Below are 19,172 nucleotides of genomic sequence, written 5' to 3'. Positions count from 1 at the left end.
GATGTGGCAAAAAGTGAAAACCAAATCAAATTGAAAGACACAAAGGATTCAAGACTCATTACCTTCCTCCGAAACACGTTGCTCTTTTTGTGGTGTTGCTTTTAATGTTTGAAGGCTTTTGATTTGGATGCTTTCCATTCGGACTTGGTTCATGATATAGGTTTACAGTTTAAGAAAGAACGGCAGATGCTGGAAAAATCGAAAGTAGACAAAAACGCTGGAGAAACTCAGCGGGTGAGGCAGCTTCTATGGAGCTAAGGAATAGGTGAAGTTTCTGGTCAAGACCCTTTCAGTCTGAAGAAGGGCCTCGACCTGAAACGTCACCTATTCCTTTGCTTAAGCGTCTTCTGTAATACATTAAATTCTAAGTTATATTTTGAGAAATACTTTTTTGAAGGACTATGACACTAGGGTTAAAAATGATAAATTTGTCAACATTTGTAATTTATGGACGTATTCCTATAAGCATAGGAAATTGGCAGTGGATAGTTTATTGGTATGTATAAACGTGATTGATCTGAACAATTTCTTGCTGTTTGTCACTCCTTTGGTATTGCCTGATTATTGTCACATCTATTGAGATGAGGGAAAAACATTGTATGCTATCCTGTCAAATTATACATGAGTACAATCAAGTGATACACATTTACAACAGGTATTGAGGAAAAAAATATCAGACTGCAGAATAGTGTTACAGCATCATAGCGTTACAGTTACAGAGTGCAGATACAAATAGTGCATGGTCTGCCATGAGGTAGGTTGGAAAATCTGGACTACGCCCTAGCTTATAAAAGGAAGACTATTTATAAATCTGATTACAGCAGGGAAGTTATTCCTAAAACTGGTGATATGTTTTTTAACTTTTCTATCTCCTGCCTGACGGGAGTGGGTGGGAACGAAGAAAGTTCTTTACCATATTAGCTGCTTTCTTAAGGCAGCGTGAAGTGTAGACACAATCATTTGTTGTAGCCCAATTGTTTGCATTCGTGGGAAGAGCTGTTGCCAAACAATGCTGTGATGCATATCGATGAATGCTTTCTAAGGTGCATCTGTAGAACTTGTTAAGAGTTGTTGGAGACATGCTGAACTCCCTGGTGTGCGTTCTTGTCTGTAGCTTCATTGTAATTGGTCCAAATTGTTAGTGATGTTTGTAGCTAGGAATGGGAAGTGCTCAACCCTCTGCACTTCAACACCATGTTGATTGGTGTACTCCACCTTGCATCTGAAGTTAATAACTCGTTCTTTCATCTTAATATTGAGGGAGAGGTTGGCTTATCTTGTAAAATTGTAAATAAGCAGAAGTTGGTCCCACAGTCTTAAGAGTATAAGCGGCTGTGAACACAATCTTGCCAGGCACCAATGTTTACCATGGATGATGTGTTATTGCTTATTCTCACTGTGGTCAATGAGTCAGTGAGTTGGGGATCCAATTGTAAAGGGGGTGTTGTTTTCTAGGTCCAAAAGTTTGGAAATTAGGTTAGTTTGGATAATGGTGTTGAAGATGGAGCTATCTTTAATAAATAGGAGGCGTCTTTGTTCTCTAGATGTTCCAGGGATGAGCGAAGGGTCATGGAATCTGCCATGGACAAGTTAGGTGGCAGATGGATCACTCCAGGTGGTCCAATTTCCAGAAATGTAGTTTGGGGCATGGATCGATAGGCATTCTTGGTTGTGTAGCAGTGATCAAAGGTGTTTTGGCCTCCAGCAGTTAAGTGTGTTTTGGCCTCTGGGGAAGCCTGATACTCTGAACCCCTATTCTAATATCCTCCTTCCCCCAATCCCAGTACTCCGTTTGTTGTTCATGAATCAGTACCAAACCAATTGTCAGAAATATTTAAGTTTAGTAATAGACTTGCTGAGTAAGCGGCCAATATAAGTAATAAATTGTAATTGTTTATCTATTAACCCCACGTACTATTATCGATTGACAGCGACATTAACTCCGCAGACCAGGCAGCATCTCTGCAGAACATGAATAGGTGATGTTTTGGGTTGAGACCCTTCTTCAGCCTGATCTTTATTCCTTTTGCGTATTAACCCAGCAGCATCCACAGTTCCTGATTTCTATGTGTCATTCATTGAAGGATGTGCAAAGCTAACACCAAGGATCTTGACCTCCTTCTTGACCCTCCCATCTAGATTAGAGCATAATATTTAATGTTTTCATATAATTGCTTCAAAAGATTTGGTCCAAAAGCTGCACTGGAATGGTTCACGAATACTACAACCTTTATCATAAAAACTATCTAAGGCATGTGGGAACATAACTAGCTCACTGTTACATCAGTCTTGGTTCAAAATCCTGGAACACCCATCCAGCATTGTATGAGTGCATATTCTTTTTTTAAAAATAATAATAAAGGTCCCCACATGCCTCACTGCTATTATTATTTAAAAAAATGTAATCACTATGTTTTTGTCTCTGGCTAACGCTAAGAAAAAAACGAGTGGAAAATTGTTCGTTTGTACAGCCACTGCTAAAGATCTTGGCCACTGCTGCTAATGCAGGCACCCCTTGTGGGCGTTGTCGGTGCTGTGTCCAATGGCGAGCGGCGGCTGGCCGGTTGCCATGCGCCTTTAAGAGAGCCGAGCTTGTGATTGGTCCGGACGGCCTCCCTCCCCCCTCTGTCCTCCGTCCTGCCATGATGTCACCGCAAGCTGCCGATTGAAGGCAAGAGGGGGAATGTGGCTGTGGAGAAAGAGTCGCCACTTGCTCGCCTCCCCTCGCCCTCGCCCTCGCTGCCGCCACAGCAGCAGCAGCAGCAGGATCCACTAGAGCACCGGGATGGCCAAAGACGAGTTCCTGCTGCGCTCGGCCGGGGCGCCGGTGATCATCAAGCAGGAGCCCGACGACGACTCGGACGCGGACGAGCCGAATTTGAAGAAGTCGGACGAGCTTCAGATCATCCACAGCGGGCATTTCATGGTGTCGTCGCCGCACCGAGAGCACCCTCCCAAGAAAGGCTACGATTTCGACACCGTCAACAAGCAAACGTGTCAGACTTACTGCTTTGGGCCGTACAGCGCGTCGCATCTGTCCATCGACGCTTCGCTGACCAAGCTGTTCGAGTGCATGACCCTGGCCTACAGGTGAGGAGCGGACGGGCGGCCTTTGTGTACGGGCTGCTCTCATGTCAGTGGGGGAAGGGGCCGCAGGAAACTCGATGCCCGCCTTTGTTTTCCTCTCATCACCCACGAAGCCGGCGTCACAGACTATTTTTAGACGCTCTAGTCTTGAGCCATCCTGTTCCTTTCCCGAAGCCCGATAAGGCGTAATCGAAAACAAACCCGAGGGGTTTATTTACTCCCGTAGGTCAGACCCACGGAGTTCCCCCAACACTTTGTTTTCCTCAAGCTTTCAGCAACTGCTGTTCTCTGTGCCTCCGACGGTTTTTTTTGTTTGTCTCATCCCTGGGCCTTTTTTTTTACATTTGAGTTTATTTAAGGCTGATGTGTAGGAAAGTTCTGTTTAAAGCGTAAGGAAAGATCATGGTTTAAACGAAATAATGCAGCTGTTTTTTGACCTGGTGGACGAATATTAAAGTAGACCCAGGCTTCTGGAACTGGATCTCTTCCTACCTTTAACAACAACAATGTCGGGGATTGAAAATAAGGTTGCTCTGGAACTTAAAGTTACAACATTACCAAAATGCCCACTGCATCACGCTTTAAAATAGGAAAAAAGGACATTCGGCCCATTCCCTCAGTTCGGCCCTTTAAAAGAGCTAATCAAAAACCCAGTGTGCTGTCATCTTTGTTCTTACTTACTGCCATACTTTTTTTTAACAACTATGATTTATCATGAATCCTGGGTGGCAAGTGGACTCATCTCGATTCTTGATAAACGAAAGGCAGAATATCTTGATTATGGTGAATCTAAAGTAAAAGCAGAAAAGTCTGGAAACAGGACCAGGGGGTAGGTTGGAAACTTGGAAAAAATGGATGGCATGGATTGGTGACAGCTGAGTGGTTAAAGAAGAATCATAAATTGTCACAAAATATTTACATCCCATAATGCCTGTGCCAGTTTAAAAAAAAAAGACCAAATCCTGCCTTTCGATACATGATCACTCTCTTCAAATAAATATCCAAGTACAGGTACTACTTAAATTTTATGAGGATTTCTGCCTCCAGTACCTTTTCCAGATGGCGAGTTCCTGATCCGTAACACCATAAGGATGAAAACAAGTTTTCCTTTCATTAATCTTTCCACTGGCTATTTTAAATCTGTGGCCCCCTGGTTTTTAATAAAAATATTTCTTTACTACCCATTTTACTACATGCTCTGGACACCTCCCCTGCAATTTACATGTCTCCCATGACTCTTCACAGTTCCAAAGAAAACCGCCTTCATTTCGACATACTTCTCTGATAGCTGAAGTTTCCCAATCTTGGCAACATCTACACTATCCAGGGCAATTGTGTCTTTATTAGAACCACACCAACATGCTGTACTGAAGCATTTATAATGTGTATAGGTCTGGCATAATGGCCTCGCACATATATTTGAAGTAAAGGAAACCACTCCTTTTGCCATAAATAGCCCGATGACCAGTCGTCTTTAAGAATCTGTGTGTACACTCCAGGTTCCATTGTTGCTCCTTGTCATTCAAAGTACTCTCTTTATTATGTCTCGCCTTGTTGTACCTCCCGAAATATACTACATTGCATTTCTCAGGATTAAGTTCTATTTACAATTTTTCTGTCTAACTGACCAGACCATTGATATCTTCCTGCTGTCTAAAGATTTCTTGTTCACATCAACCACACGGCCAATTTGTGTATCATTTGCAGATGTCTTTATCATGTTATCTGTATTTAGATCTAAATCATTAATGTACATTACGGAATGTAACGGAATAACAATGGTAGGTGATCTAGAGAAGCTGTACACAGAAAAAGAATGCTGAAACAGTGAGGTAGAGAACATGGTGGTTGTTAGAAGTCCGAAACAATAAATCATTGGACAAACCAGCGGTTCATGCAGCATCTAAGGAGAGAAATGCTGAGTTGTGTCATAATTAGCCAGGGATTGAAAGGCTTAAAAAAAAAATCAGTAGCTGTTGGAATCCAGAAAATATATACTCGAAATTATTCTTTCCTGTCCTTTTATCATTTGCTTTAAACACAGAGTACATTCCGTTGGTGAGTTTAGACATAAAATGCTGGAGTAACAGCGGGTGAGGCAGCATCTCTGAAGAAAAGGAATGTGCAATGTTTTGGGTCGAGACCCTTCTTCAGACTGATGTCAGGGGAGGGGGCGGGACAAAGATAGAATGTAGGCGGTGTCAGTAAGACTAGTGGGAGAACTGGGAAAGGGGAGGGGATGGAGAGAGAGGGAAAGCAAGGGCTATCTGAAGTTAGAAAAGTCAATGTTCAAACCGCTGGGTGTAAACTACCCAAGCGAAATATGAAGTACTGTTCCTCCAATTTGAGCTGGGCCTCACTCTGACAATGGAGGAGGCCCAGGGCAGAAAGGTCAGATTGGGATTGGGAGGGGGAATTGAAGTGCTGAGCCACCGGGAGATCAGGTAGGTTAAGACAGACTGAGCGGAGGTGTTCAGCGAAATGATCGTCGAGCCTGCGCTTGGTCTTGCCGATGTAGAGAAGTAGGTGAGTTTGTTCTTTTTCCTTTTTCAAGAAATATCCATTATGTTCAGAAAATGATCATGTTCAGTCAGATATGCCTTAATCGTTTTTTTTCATTGGCTAAAGAGTAAAACATTTTTTTAAATAAGAATGAAAAATCTGGAAATCTGCAACAGATCAGAGAGAAAGAAAAACAAATGTAATGCTTGTTAATAGTCCTTTCATTCTGATTCTGGCAATCGCAACTTTAATTCGATATAGGTATCTGAGGAAGCAAAGCACAAAGTGTTCATAACTACTTCATAAGTAGTAGGAGCAGAATTAGGCCATTAGGCCCATCAAGTCTACTCCGCTATTCAATCATTGCTGATCTATCTTTCCCTCTCAACCCCATTCTCCTGCCTTCTTCCCATAATCTCCACCTAAAAAGTATCCATTGACTTGGGCTCCACAGTGTCTGTGGCAATGGAGGAACTCAGCATCTGTGAAGGGAATGGATAGGAGATTTTTGGGTCAGACCAAGGAAGGATCCTGACCCAACACTTTGATTTCTATAGACTATTAAGCTCAAGATTTCTGATCTGCAGTTCTTTGCATTTGCATCTGAGGAAGACAGATTTGCTAGGAACTTAGTTGAACGTTTTTAAATCATTTAGTTTGTGAAGATGTCAGCATTTAGGGCGGCATGGTGGCGTAGCGCTAGAGTTGCTGCGTAAACGTGCCAGAGACCCGGGTTCGATCCTGATTAGGGGTGCTGTCTGTACGGAGTTTGTACGTTCTCCTCGTGACCGCATGGGTTTTCTCCGAGATCTTCCGTTTCCTCCCACACTCCAAAGACTTACAGGTTTGTAGGTTAATTGGCTTGGTATAAATGTAAATTGGCCATAGTGTGTGTTGGAAGAGTGTTAGTGTGATCACTGGTCAGTGCGGACTCGGTGGGCCGAAGGGCCTCTTTCCGCGCTGTATCTCTAAACTAAACTAAAATCCATGGAGTCAAAGGCTATTTTAGTAATTGTATGTTCTGCCTTCAGGGGTTAATAGACAATAGGTGCAGGAGTAGGCCTTTTGGCCCTTCGAGCCAGTACCGCCATTCAATGTGATCATGGCTGATTATCCCCAATCAGTACCCCGTTCCTACCTTCTCCCCATATCCCCTGACTCCGCTATTTTTAAGAGCCCTATCTCGCTCTCCCTTGAAAGCATCCAGAGAACCTGCCTCCACCACCCTCTGAGGCAGAGAATTCCACAGACGGACGGACGTTAATGTGCATGCTTTGTAAACAATGTTGGCTGAAAACCTCATTCTTCTAGTCATGATTGTCTCTAAATTATATACTTAATGTAATATTTCATGTCACCTTTACATTTAAGTTGGTAAAGACCATGGTCAGATGGTCAATGGTGCAAAATCACTCAGGAAAGGTGAGATTCAGGGAAACGTAATTCAACATTTTTTGAAGTTGAGGGAGTAGGTAGTTGGGGAGGACATAGAAAATGACACAAAAATAAATCCACATGGGGTAAAGAAGCTTTTTCTTGCATTCCTGACCCATAAATTTATCTTAAGGGTCTGGAATGCAAAAGGGAATGTTTAAACTGCACAGAGACTTGGTTGAGCTCCGTCTCCTGTTTTGTTTTCTTTGTTAGTCACCGAGCCTCAGAATGCAGTTTCTGCCTTGGAGGGTTACAGAATGTTTGCCTGGAATATATGGCTGGGGATGTTATATATATGCATCTAATGAAACAAAGTTCTGCAGTCTCCACAATTTCAGCTTCCAAGTGGTGCCAGAAATTCTTCCGGGATTTCCCTTCCATGTACAGATCTGCTGTTTATGTGAAAACCTTCTTTATGAAATCCCTAATTTGTTTTTCACTAGCTTGTAGCTTGCACTCTGCTCCTCTTCCTCCTTGTCCAGTTATTCCATTAGCTTCAGGTCATTTTAGATCAACTTTTAACTATGTTGTATTATTATTTAACTTGAATGTATCGGCTTTTACTATTAGAACACCCTGCCGTGATCACAGTATAATCTCAATTTACTTTACAACTAATAAAGCAGCATTAAGCTGTTATAATGATTAGGATCAATTTTAATTTTCCCTTTCAAAGCTGCAAAGCCAAAGTTATGTAAATCTCCTTTCCTTATGTGGTTTGCTGATGCTTGGCATCAGTCTTGTAGCTTTTCTCTAAACTACATTTAGAATCTGAATGTCTCTCATTTGGGCTTTATCTCACAACTCTGTTTTATTTGAGCTGAAATGCCTCCGTTTTGCAGCCCTAAAGCTTGCTCAGTTGATGGACTGGTGACCCGTTTTGCATGTTGGAAAGGAGATTTCGTCTGAATCACCCGCCTGAAAAATATTTTACATTGACCATATATAATTAGATACTGAAACTTTTAGTAATGCAAATGAAGATTTCAGAGTATTAACAGTCTAGTTTTTGTTCATATTGTTACCAGAGCATGATCAAGCCCACAAAGGATTCGTTATTTAAGTTATAATTATTTTGGGAATTATGACTTCTGAAAGTGCTTAACTGCAAAGCTTGCTTGAAATTATTTTACAGATTCATTAATAATCTAGGCTTTTGATCCATTGTTTGTTCTTGTGACCCAAGTATCTTGTCATTGATTTTGAAATGTTTTCTGCATTTAAATACATGCATTTGCATTGTAAAAGTACGAAATTGCTCAATTTTGATCCAATTTTATATTCCTTCCAGCTTTCCTTAGAATGGGGTTTAACCCACCACCCTTGTTACCCCTGTAGGGGTATTACACACAACCCTTGTTGAAAAGACTTTGTGTCTTAGTCGCACGTACCTCATTAGACCAACAGGACACTAGGAACGCAATGCTTCCGAATCCTAATAACTATGCCCAATGCCACGGCCAGACTTTCCAATTATTTGCCTACTGCCTTCCATTATCTGCTATTTTGTCATGGTTCCTGCTCCAGGTACAGGTGCGCGTCAGGTGAATTCCAGCATGCGATAAAGCCCTCACTTGCGAGCTAACCAACCTCCGTGTTTTAGGCATTAAGGTTGGTCCCGGCTGCTTGGATAAGTAAAAGTTTCCGAACAAAATTCATACATTATTTCTGGGTGTCAGAAGGAGCTACATAAGCAGGAAAATAGTTTGTCCTCTGCTTAAAGAAGCAGCTGGGAATACTTAATAATGTGTGACACAAAATATAATGGAACAAAATCTGGGAATGTTTGAGTTTGCAGCAAAAAATAACACTGCTTGCTTTGTAACTTAAATAGCCAGAACATTGCTTATACTGGAGAAAAGTTTGTTAGTTATCAGTTCCTTGGATGTTCTGGGAAGGAAGCCCAGAAAGAAATATGCGGGAGATGGGCTTCAGGCTGTGCTTTGTGTTGCATCGGTATCGACTCTGAGTTGATTATCTTCCGAGTCCTTGTGTTTATAAATAGTGCTGACCATCTGTTCTGTGATAGGGTGATAACAACCTTTGTTCCCAATTGGTATGTTTCTCAATGAGATCTGAAGAGGAGATGAAAACAACTTTTTTTGGGTCAACTCATTGTCATGAATCATTACAATGTTGGAATAGGTGATTAAGGCAAAAGGTTATAGTGGCATAAGGTTCAGTGGATAAGACCAAACATATTTGATATCGGATAATATAAATTATACATTTTAATAGCAAAATCCATTAAGCAGAGGGGTTAATCATGGTCTGTTGTACATTTGTCAAAACTAGGCTGTGTTCATTTTTATTCATGGATAATACGAAATGCTTTAACCGTTCATATTACCCTGTGTCTACACTTTGGGCGGCTTGATTGAAACCATGTATTGTCTTCGCTGACTGGATAGCGCGTAAAAAAGCTTTTCACTGTACCTTGGTGCATGTGACAATAATAAACAAAACATTAATTAGCAATGTTACAACATTTTGAGATTTTAAAAATCAAGTTTGTAATTTGAATTCCATCAGATAAAGCATAAAAAGAAGTTTAATTTGACACCTAATTCACTTTCATATCTTCAGTATTAACAAAGTTATGGCCATTTTCATTCTCGGATATTAACATATTGTTCCCCATTGCTTTTCAATTAAGTCAATTGAAAGCTGAAAGTCAACTCAAAATTGAAAGTCAACTCAAAAGCTGTGATCAAGGACAGTCAAAAGCCCATAACTTTCTTAAAAATTAAATGAACTGAATGAAATTTTCAGTGATTATAGATTGAAGCATTCTGAAACAAATATGAAACAATCTTACTTGGATGACCTGAAATTAAAGCATATAATTAGTTAGTTACCTAATTGTAGCCAATTACAAAATTCAATTACTAGATCTAAACATCTATCCATTTCTTAAGAAAAGGTTAACATTTTTAAATAGCCTAAGTGTCCAAATAACATTCACACAAGAATTCACAATATAACATGATTTATAAATCTCATTGTCATGAATTTATAGGCCAAATGGAAGGAATTTAGTGTTTAATTCCTGTAAATTAATGGCCATTTAAATCATCTTGTGAGTGAGATTTTGTGGAACGTGATCGATTGGAACGTTGCATTTGCGGTGAATTTGAACCCCATATCGGCAGGAAAAACACTGCCGGTTCGTAGGTGGCTTAAATTACCTTTTCGCAACGTGAAATTTTGATTAAAGGCATCCTAAGAAGCAAGTTTATATGTAAAATAAACGGCGTACCTTGCTTTGTCCCGTACGTGAGATCCGTCCCATTGTTGGAGTTGACGGCTTTAGAAGACGGTTTTTATTTTACTCCTGCTATTAAATTATCCAGCGCTATTTTTAATAAATTTGATAAAACGGATGTCGGAGCGATTATTCTTCAGCAGCTAAACAGCCTGACAAAGATCGATTTCAACAGGCTGGAGAAAACGGCATTTTAAACCCGCCCCCCTCTCAAAGGCGCCAAAGTCGCGCAGTGACAGAACTGCAGTGCCGCCGAAGGTAAGTTTTGTAGCTTTCCTACGTTAATAAAATTTGAAATTTGCTGTCAACACCAACCATCTGCCATTTGGGAAATAATGCCCGACCCTTCCAGTTTCCTATTTCTTAATCTAAGCAGAGTTTTTTGTCCTTTATGCAACCATTTTGGATTGAAGATTAAATAAAATTAAAATAAACTTTATTCAAGTAAAAAATATGTACAATACAGGAACCGTGCAAAAAATGTGTCCGACATTCGCAGAGACCATACATATATTATTTATTGTTTACACAAATTTCACAATTTTACCCCACACCCTTGACACTCATGTGGCCGCCTGGCATGAAATACCTTCCCTTATTTTGGGCGTCTACACCATGCCCTGCCCCCCCAATGACCAGCAGCGGAAGGACCTTAGACTATGGTCCTCCCCCACAAAGCCTTGGCATTAGCTGCACTGAGCTTCTGTGCGTCCCTCAACATGTACTCCTGCAGCCTGCAGCAGGCCAGTAGGCAACATTCCCTGACGGACATCTCGCTCTGCTGGGAGGTCAACATAGCTCGGGCAGACCATAGAGCGTCTTTCACCGAGTTGATAACCTTCCAGCAGCATTTGGTGTCAGTCTCTGAATGCATTGCTGTTAGTGCTTCATGCTTGCTGATCTATATTCGACTCTTCCCCTGTGTGATGTTATCCTTTTAACAGGTCTTGGGTGTGCCATTAAATTTAGACAAGCCTGTAGAAGGAAGAGATAAGATATTATACTGGCTTGTAGACAGCAGGTATTTACAGGCATTAGAGCAACTGATCCTTTGTGATTCGGTATCCAATAATTCATCCTGCTTCTCTACTCATTGGTTGTCCAGGGTGACTTTGATTATTCTTTCAGTGTTATCAATGAGTCAGTGTTTAATGACCGGTGTAAACTGTCTCCTTCAGCAAGAATGGATTTGCACTGAGACTGGATTGATAGCTATTCATACATATGAAAGTAGAACTGTTAATGTTTAACGCAATGTTTGTATCTTTTGCAAGTGAAAAAAAATACTGTTTATAATGAGCATTGGTAATATATAAAGTGACTGGGGCTGGAATTCAGTCTACGCATCAACAACGTTTCAGATATGCTAAAGGATGGATTAGCATCTGAAATAACAATTGCAGATTGACAGATTCTTGATTAGTAGGGGTGTCAGGGGACATGAGGAGAATGGGGTTGAGTGGGAAAGATAGATGAACCATGATTGAATTGCGGAGTAGACTTGATGGGCCGAACCTCCTCATTCTGATCCTATAACTTATGAACATGAGTTTTTTAGCAAGAATTTATTTCTATATTTCATTAAAAGCGATAACTAGAACAAGTGCCAAGTCCAAAATGAGGCTTTGCTTTCTTTATTTATTGAGTTGCGAGGTTCATTGATGAACATGGGGTTAATTTAGTGATTGTCTGATTGCATTTTTCTAGTTTCTTGCTTACACTTTTCCTGCAGAATGCTTGTAGAGTATGATTCTGTGGATGATGATTACATTGCAACTGATTGCCTGGAAAAGTGCTCTGACGATGATGTTGCCAGGACTAGAGGGTCTGAGCTAAAGGCAGAGGCTGAGTAGGCTGTGACTCTATTCCTTGGATCGCACGAGGATGAGGGGTGATCTTATAGAGGTGTATAAAATCATGAGAGGAATAGATCGGGTAGATGCACAGTCTCTTGCCCAGATTAGGTGAATCGAAGGCAAGAGGACATAGGTTTAAGGTGAATGGGACACAATTTAATAGGAATCTGAGGGGTAACTTTTTTCACACAAAGGGTGGTGGGTGCATGGAACAAGCTGCCAGAGGTAGTTGAGGCAGGGACTATCCCAACATTTAAGAAACAGTTAGACAGGTACATGGGTAGGACAAGTTTGGAGGGATATGGGCCAAACGCGGGCAGGTGGGACTAGTGTAGTTGGGACACATTGGCCGGTGTGGGCAAGTTAGGCCGAAGGACCTGTTTTCATGCTGTATCACTATGATCCAACCCGAAATGTCACATTCATTTTTTCCAGAAATGCTGCCAGACCTGCTGAGTTACTCCAGCTTGTTGTCGCTTTTAAAAAATTAAGTAGCTTCTGCAATTCCTTGTTCCTGCACTACTCTACCACTGGGCTCGTGGCCAACTAGGTGGGGATTCCTTTGTGCTGTGCAGTGCAGCTATATGATGGTTTTGCATAATGATCAATTAAGGAGTTAAGTTAAAATATGTCACTAATTTGTCTTAAATTGAACTATATTTTTATTGGAAATTAGTGGTCATATTTCTTTGTTTGCTCTTTACCCGTGAATTTAATTATAGTGCTCTCAGCTCGGCGTATAAATAGATTTGCCTAATTTTTTGCCTGTCTCCATTTTGTTATCGGTGTGATTGTTGGGAAATAGGTGTTACCTTCATAACTATGCAGCTGGAAATGGGCAAACTTACTCTTTAGCTGGTGTCGTTTTACCGGTTGTAATTAAATTAGTTTGCAGGTGATGAACTTTGGATTTTGGTTTGTTACCCTTGTTTATGGTTTTGGCCAGGGAGAAAAGTTTCAAAAATCTCTATAAATAAATAATGCTTTCCATTTTCACTGTTGACATGGCATTGTCACGAGAATCTGTAGACAGAAGCAGAATAAACTCTTGCTTCGTTAGGTATTGAGGAAAGGGAAATGAAGAGTCAAAGTCATAGAAAATATTGAGGTGTGATTTAATAATGAAGGATGCCCTCTTCCTTGCAGGCCGACAGTTTGAAAGCATAGTTCAGTCACGAGGGCAAGTTAAAATGCAAAGAAATTAAAAAAAATTGTTTAAACAGGGTGGTACTGGAAAACTAATTCTTGGGGCAAGTGAAAGCCACGGACAAACTTAATTGGCTGAGTGTTGGAATCTTATATTAATGATTCCAATGTAATCGTAATTTCTGTGCTGGCTTTTATCCAGTTGCTGCATACTTTTTTGACATTAGAACCTACAGTGCAAGTGCTAACTGCTTACGTTCAAAAACTTGGCTGCAAAAGTGTTTATGCGCTGCCACACGAAATACGAAATACTGAAGCCTGACAGTAGAAATTTATATTTACATGTTCATTTCTGTAGCTAAAAAAAATGAACTGCTTCCATTTCCAGAGTAGTTGATGGTTTTGTAGTTTTACATAGGAGCAGCCAGGTGGTTTAAAAGTGATATTAAACATTCAGTGCATGTTTGTTTTATACTCTTGTGAATTTGAAAAGTCTTTTTCCAAAACATCTTGCAGCCTTTCCCTTGCAATGTGTTGTCATTTTCATGCAATTCAATTGCCTGCAACATAATTTTAGTAATACCTAATTGGAAATGGACATTTTTGTTAGAGTAAACATAATAATGGCCATTTCCAAGTTGTTTTTGGAGCATTCAAAAAAATTAGAGCGTCATTTAACCAGGAGCCCCAATGTTATTGCCGATTTCTGCATCAGCGTGCAGGCAATGCTAGCTTTTCTCATGCAATGCTTACAACACGATGAACTAAGGGACTTGGAAAATTAGTAAACTACTTACCTACAATCTTCTAACCCATCCCGTCCAACCCCTGCAATCGGTCAGCCTCTACTTCTCTCTTCACCCCTACCCTCCCTGTCCCTCTTCCCAAGAGTGTTGTGAGTCTGTGGAATTCTCTGCCTCAGTGGGCGGTGGAGGCCGGTTCTCTGGATACTTTCAAGAGAGAGCTAGATAGGGCTCTTAAAGATAGCAGAGTCAGTGGATATGGGGAGAAGGCAGGGACGGGGTACTGATTGTGGATGATCAGCCATGATCTAATTGAATGGCTGAATGGCCTACTCCTACATCTATTGTCTATAGCCTCAGCAAGCCTAATTATTGCCCTTTGTTCTCACCTATCACATCAGAGTTTGGGCCTCAGTCATTACTTAAAAGTTTTACAGTGAGCCAACAGCTGAAACAAATACGTGACATACTAGTGCTGTACACCCCGAATGACGCACAGGAATTTATAGGCTTGTTTTTCAAAATAAATGTTATGACCCCTAAAGCATAGTTGCCATTGGAATGAATTACATTATAGCACATAGGTGGTTTGCATTGGGAGGCTAGTTTGTAGTTTACAAAGCAAGGTTTCAATAGAACCTTGCAACTTGCTTCACAACCAGTTAACGGTGGTAGCGGGTAAAGAGATTCATTGCTACACGTTTGTTACTTGGCAACAAGTAAGAGAAAAAATATTTGTACAGCCCCTTTCATATCATCAGCATTTCAAAAAAGGTTCATGGCTAAATCCGTATTGAGGCACAATCTATTTTATAGAGGCAATCTTGACAACCAGTTTACATCAGTGAACCTCTGCAAACATTGAGCAAAGTGAGCAATTTTTGTTGTTGAAGGATTAATGTTGTTTAGAGTTGCTCAACAGCACTACCTTTAGCTATTAAGATCAACAGATCTTTCCATGACTTAATTCAGGTCAATGAGATGTATGCATTTATTTGGCATCTTTCACAATCTCGGGCTGCCTCGAAGTGTTTATAGTGACTGTGAAATATAGTCACTGTTTAAATGTTGGAACTTATTACAGGGGTCGTGGAGCTGAATATATATGTCCTTGGATGAAAGTATTCTCTATGTTTATCAAGATGATTCCTTATTAAGGAATGTTTGGCCATAGGGGACATCTAAGTGTTCAGTGTAGAAGGTTTAGAATTTTTAATTGCATTATCATGTTTTGAAAAGATTGTTTGCATGTGCAGGAATTGTACTTTTATATTTGTGGAAAATATTACGAACAGTTAGAAAGAATGAACAAGTATTGAATAAAAAGTTGTTAGCCATTTTCTATTTGAAAGATTGTATGCGCAGACATTCTCTAGGGCAGTGCATGTTTAGCTACTGAAGCTTATTAATATTTAAACATCACAAATGTTTTAAAGTCATGTCAGCTTGTTATGAATGACCATTTTAAAAACAAGTAAATTAATGTGCCAACATCTGGATTTGTTTGGAACATATTATGAAGACTGGAGCAAAGAACTGAGTTGGAATGTTATCAGCAGGGTTAATAAAACATTGAAGGCTGCAGGAGTGCACAGTAAAGATTTTTTTAATTCCATGCCCAAATGTGAAGGAAGCTTGTTGGGACTGGCAATAATAGAGAGTGGTGAGTCTGACTTTGTGGATGAATAAGGATGCTGGATAAACGAGTTTTTATAAATTGGTGCGCATTCCTCAAGGTAGGACCTATTGATCATGATAATTAATTGTTGCATTCTTTCACAAGCAAGACTTCAGCTGACATGTCCTGAAACCCTTCCCCACATCTTGCACCTTTGAAAGGCACATGATTCCTACCTTGCACATTTTTTTTTGATTATCTGCTCTGGGATCTGGAAAGTGCCTTGGTGAAAAAATGTATTTGTTGCTCCTGTGAAGATGCGGCTTGGCAAGTTTTCGCAGTGTTGTAGGTGCTGTAAAATATTATTCCCATTGTTATGATAACTAACTTTCATGGTTATGCTTTGAGCCATGGAGTAATACCACCACATGAAAACAATTCCTTTGGCTCAACTCATCCATGCTGCACAATGTGCCCCGTCTAAGCTAATCCCATTTGCCCGTATTTGGCATAAATTCCTTTAAACTTTTCCTATCCATGTACCTCTCTAAAGGGTGGCGCAGTGGTAGAGTTACTGCCTTGCAGCGTCAGACACTCGGGTTCGATCTTGACTGTGGGTGCTGTTTGTACGTTCTCCTTGTGACGGCGTGGGTTTTCTCTGGGTGCTCAGGTTTTCTCCCACATTCCATCTTGTAAAGATATGAGGTTAATTGGTCTCTATAAATTGCCCTTAGTATGTAGGATGGAAGATGATCAGGTGGTCGCTGGTTGGGGTGGACTCAAAGGGCCTGTTTCCACGCTGTATCTCTAAACTAAAACTAGATTAGGCTATAAAAGCTAAACTACAATCTTATTGTACCTGCCTCAAGGACTTCCTCTGGCTGCTTGTTCCATATACCCACTGTGCTCTATGAAAAAGGCCCTCTTAGGTTCCTATATCACCTTAAACATATGCCTTCTTGTTCTTGATTCCCCCCTGGATGCCTTTTTTTGCTCTCATGTTTTAAAATCCAGTGGTTTTGCCTTTAATTATCTCTACTGTTTGTTTTCCTGAGTGGTGTCTCCTGGGTGCTCAGGCTCGCCTGTAAATTGCCCCCTGAACATGGCCTGTTTCCACGGTGTATCTCTAAACTAAAACTAGGAGCTGACCTGCCTCAAGGACCTATACCCCTAATCTTAAACATATGCCTTCTTGTTCTTGATTCCCCTGATGCCTTTTTTGCTCTCATTTTAAAATCCTTTTGTTTATTATCTCTACATTTTCCTGAGTGGTGTCTCCTGCGCTCGCCTCCTCCCTGAACATGTCCCGGTGCAGGAGCTGATGGGACCTCCCTAATCAGACCCAGGCTCTACGCAGTGACAGGGCCTCGTGTGGTGAAAAGATTTTGACAGGATTGTGAAACTACACTGTAGACCTTGAGCAGATAGCAGAGATCCCTCCCTCCTCCTGGCTTTGCCACAGAAACATTAAAAAAAAAAGTGACATCAAAATATTTTGAACTATTAATTTATGTCAAAACATCTTTAAGAATTAAATCAGGCACAGTTAATTGAAAGAAAATGAAATTTACTTTGCCTTCGCTTCCAAAACAACAGTACTGGTCCCATGGACTTGCAGAACTTGTGTCAGTTCTCACCTGCTGTAAAGATCCTTGGGTCAAATCTCCACGATGTGGGTCCTAGCGAATGTCAATAAACTCTTGTTGCTATGGTCCAGTTAGTCCAGCATTTTAACATCTGTATTGTTAGTCCTGAAACTTGTGGACACATGCACTGCAAAATGCTCTGAGTTCCAACACATGCCTGCCTCTGCTAAATTATTTCCCCCGCTCAGTTTATGGTTATCCTTTTCCCGACCTTCCCCTTCAGGCTTTCCATTCCAGTCGGCTCGGTCACTGATCAAACAGTTTCTGACCATTTCTTTGTGTTTCTACACTATTGCATATATACACTTCCCCGCCTTTAGCTTGACTTAACCTCTACCTTGGATTATTTACCGAATAGGTTTCGTTAATGGGCTGCTTTTAATTGGAAAAAATAAAGTCGTCAGTTTTTCTTGTGGATACTTTTGTGCCCCAGCCATGTGAGGTCAGAGCATGTGATGTAAGACGGAGACGGTTGTGTTTAACATTTTATGTTAACTCGGTATAAAAGAGGAAATGAAAAATCCTCAACGGAAGATGTAATGTTAAGACAAAAAAAAACATGCTGAGCTAATGTGAAATAAAATGTGAAACAGAACTGCCTCATACAATTCCACCATACATGCTAATACAGAATAGCAGCTTTTATTTTTTCCATTGAAAAGCAGTCCACGAAAATAACCTATTCAGTACTCTGGCATTCTAGGATTTCATATGATTTAATAAACTATTGTTTCAGACTACGTGTGTGTCTGTCGAGTTGTTTGTGAAGGTTGATGCAACGATGGTGGTGATGTGAGATCAAGATGAAAAGCGAAAATATTATAGACTTTAACTTATTTCTAGCTTTTAATTCGGTTAAGGCCAATGCTCTTATATGTGACTAAAACATTAACATATTTGCCTCGCATATCATTCTGTCACCTCCAGCATTACGTGCGGAAACTCAAAGCCATATAAAAGATTTCAATTCATGCGAGTATAGTCCTTTTTAATCTATATATTGATGATCTGTCTAAACAATTGAAAGCCTGTAACACTGGGTGCGTGATTGGTAATATTTTAGTGAACCATATTATGTATGCAGATGATCTTGTGGTCTTTAGTTCATCTAGCGCTGGTCTCCAGCAGCTCCTTACTATATGTTCCGTGTATGGTGTGGAACATGACATTAAATATAATGCTAGTAAGAGTGCTGTTATGGTCTGTAGAACCAAAGAGGATAAATGCCTAAAATATCCTGTTTTTAAATTGTCTGACAACAATCTTAGTGTCTGTAATAAGATAAAATATCTAGGGCATATTATTACAGAACAAATGACAGATGATGAGGATATTTATAGGCAACGATGCATGCTGTATGTACAGGCAAATATCCTCTTGCGTAAATTTGGTGCGTGTGCAGATGTGGTGAAGATGTCGCTATTTAGAGCATACTGCACACCCCTCTACACTGCGCACCTGTGGTCGAACTATTTAAAGACAAGTATGCAGAGACTAAAGGTGGCATATAACGATGCCATGAGAACACTGCTAAGGCAACCTAGATGGTGTAGTGCCAGTAATATGTTTGTGGCTGCAGGAGTCAGTACTTTAGAAGCTATCCTAAGACACCACATGTATAAATTCATTTGCAGGATAAATGACTCTAAAAATGTACTTATTGTGGCCTTGACAAACATAAGAGTTAGCACTACACGCTACGAATCCCAGTTGTGGAGACACTGGTATCGTTGTCTCGTTGTAGGACACTGATCATCTTTTAATCTGGATTTTTAACTTAAGTATTGTGGGTTTTTGTTAAATATAAATTATGATGTTTTTATGTGATATACCATGATTTTATATATATTTATGATATTTGATATGCAATGCATT

The 19,172-nt window shown here is 40.3% G+C and overlaps 1 protein-coding gene across 1 annotated transcript in view; it reads left to right on the top strand.

Annotated features, from left to right (window-relative positions):
* The first annotated feature begins 2,346 nt into the window (after window positions 1-2,346).
* mlxip (MLX interacting protein) overlaps window positions 2,347-19,172 on the top strand; it is a 67,725-nt gene continuing 50,899 nt past the window's right edge. Inside the window, exon 1 of the mRNA XM_055655716.1 lies at window positions 2,347-3,090. Coding sequence (XP_055511691.1) covers window positions 2,786-3,090 — 305 coding nt within the window. The 5' untranslated portion in view covers window positions 2,347-2,785. The remainder of the gene's footprint in view (window positions 3,091-19,172) is intronic.

This window comes from Leucoraja erinacea, chromosome 25 (assembly GCF_028641065.1).
Source record: "Leucoraja erinacea ecotype New England chromosome 25, Leri_hhj_1, whole genome shotgun sequence".
NCBI lineage: Eukaryota > Metazoa > Chordata > Chondrichthyes > Rajiformes > Rajidae > Leucoraja > Leucoraja erinaceus.
Note: the sequence above shows the minus strand (reverse complement) of the source record. Positions and strands in the feature narration are given on the sequence as shown.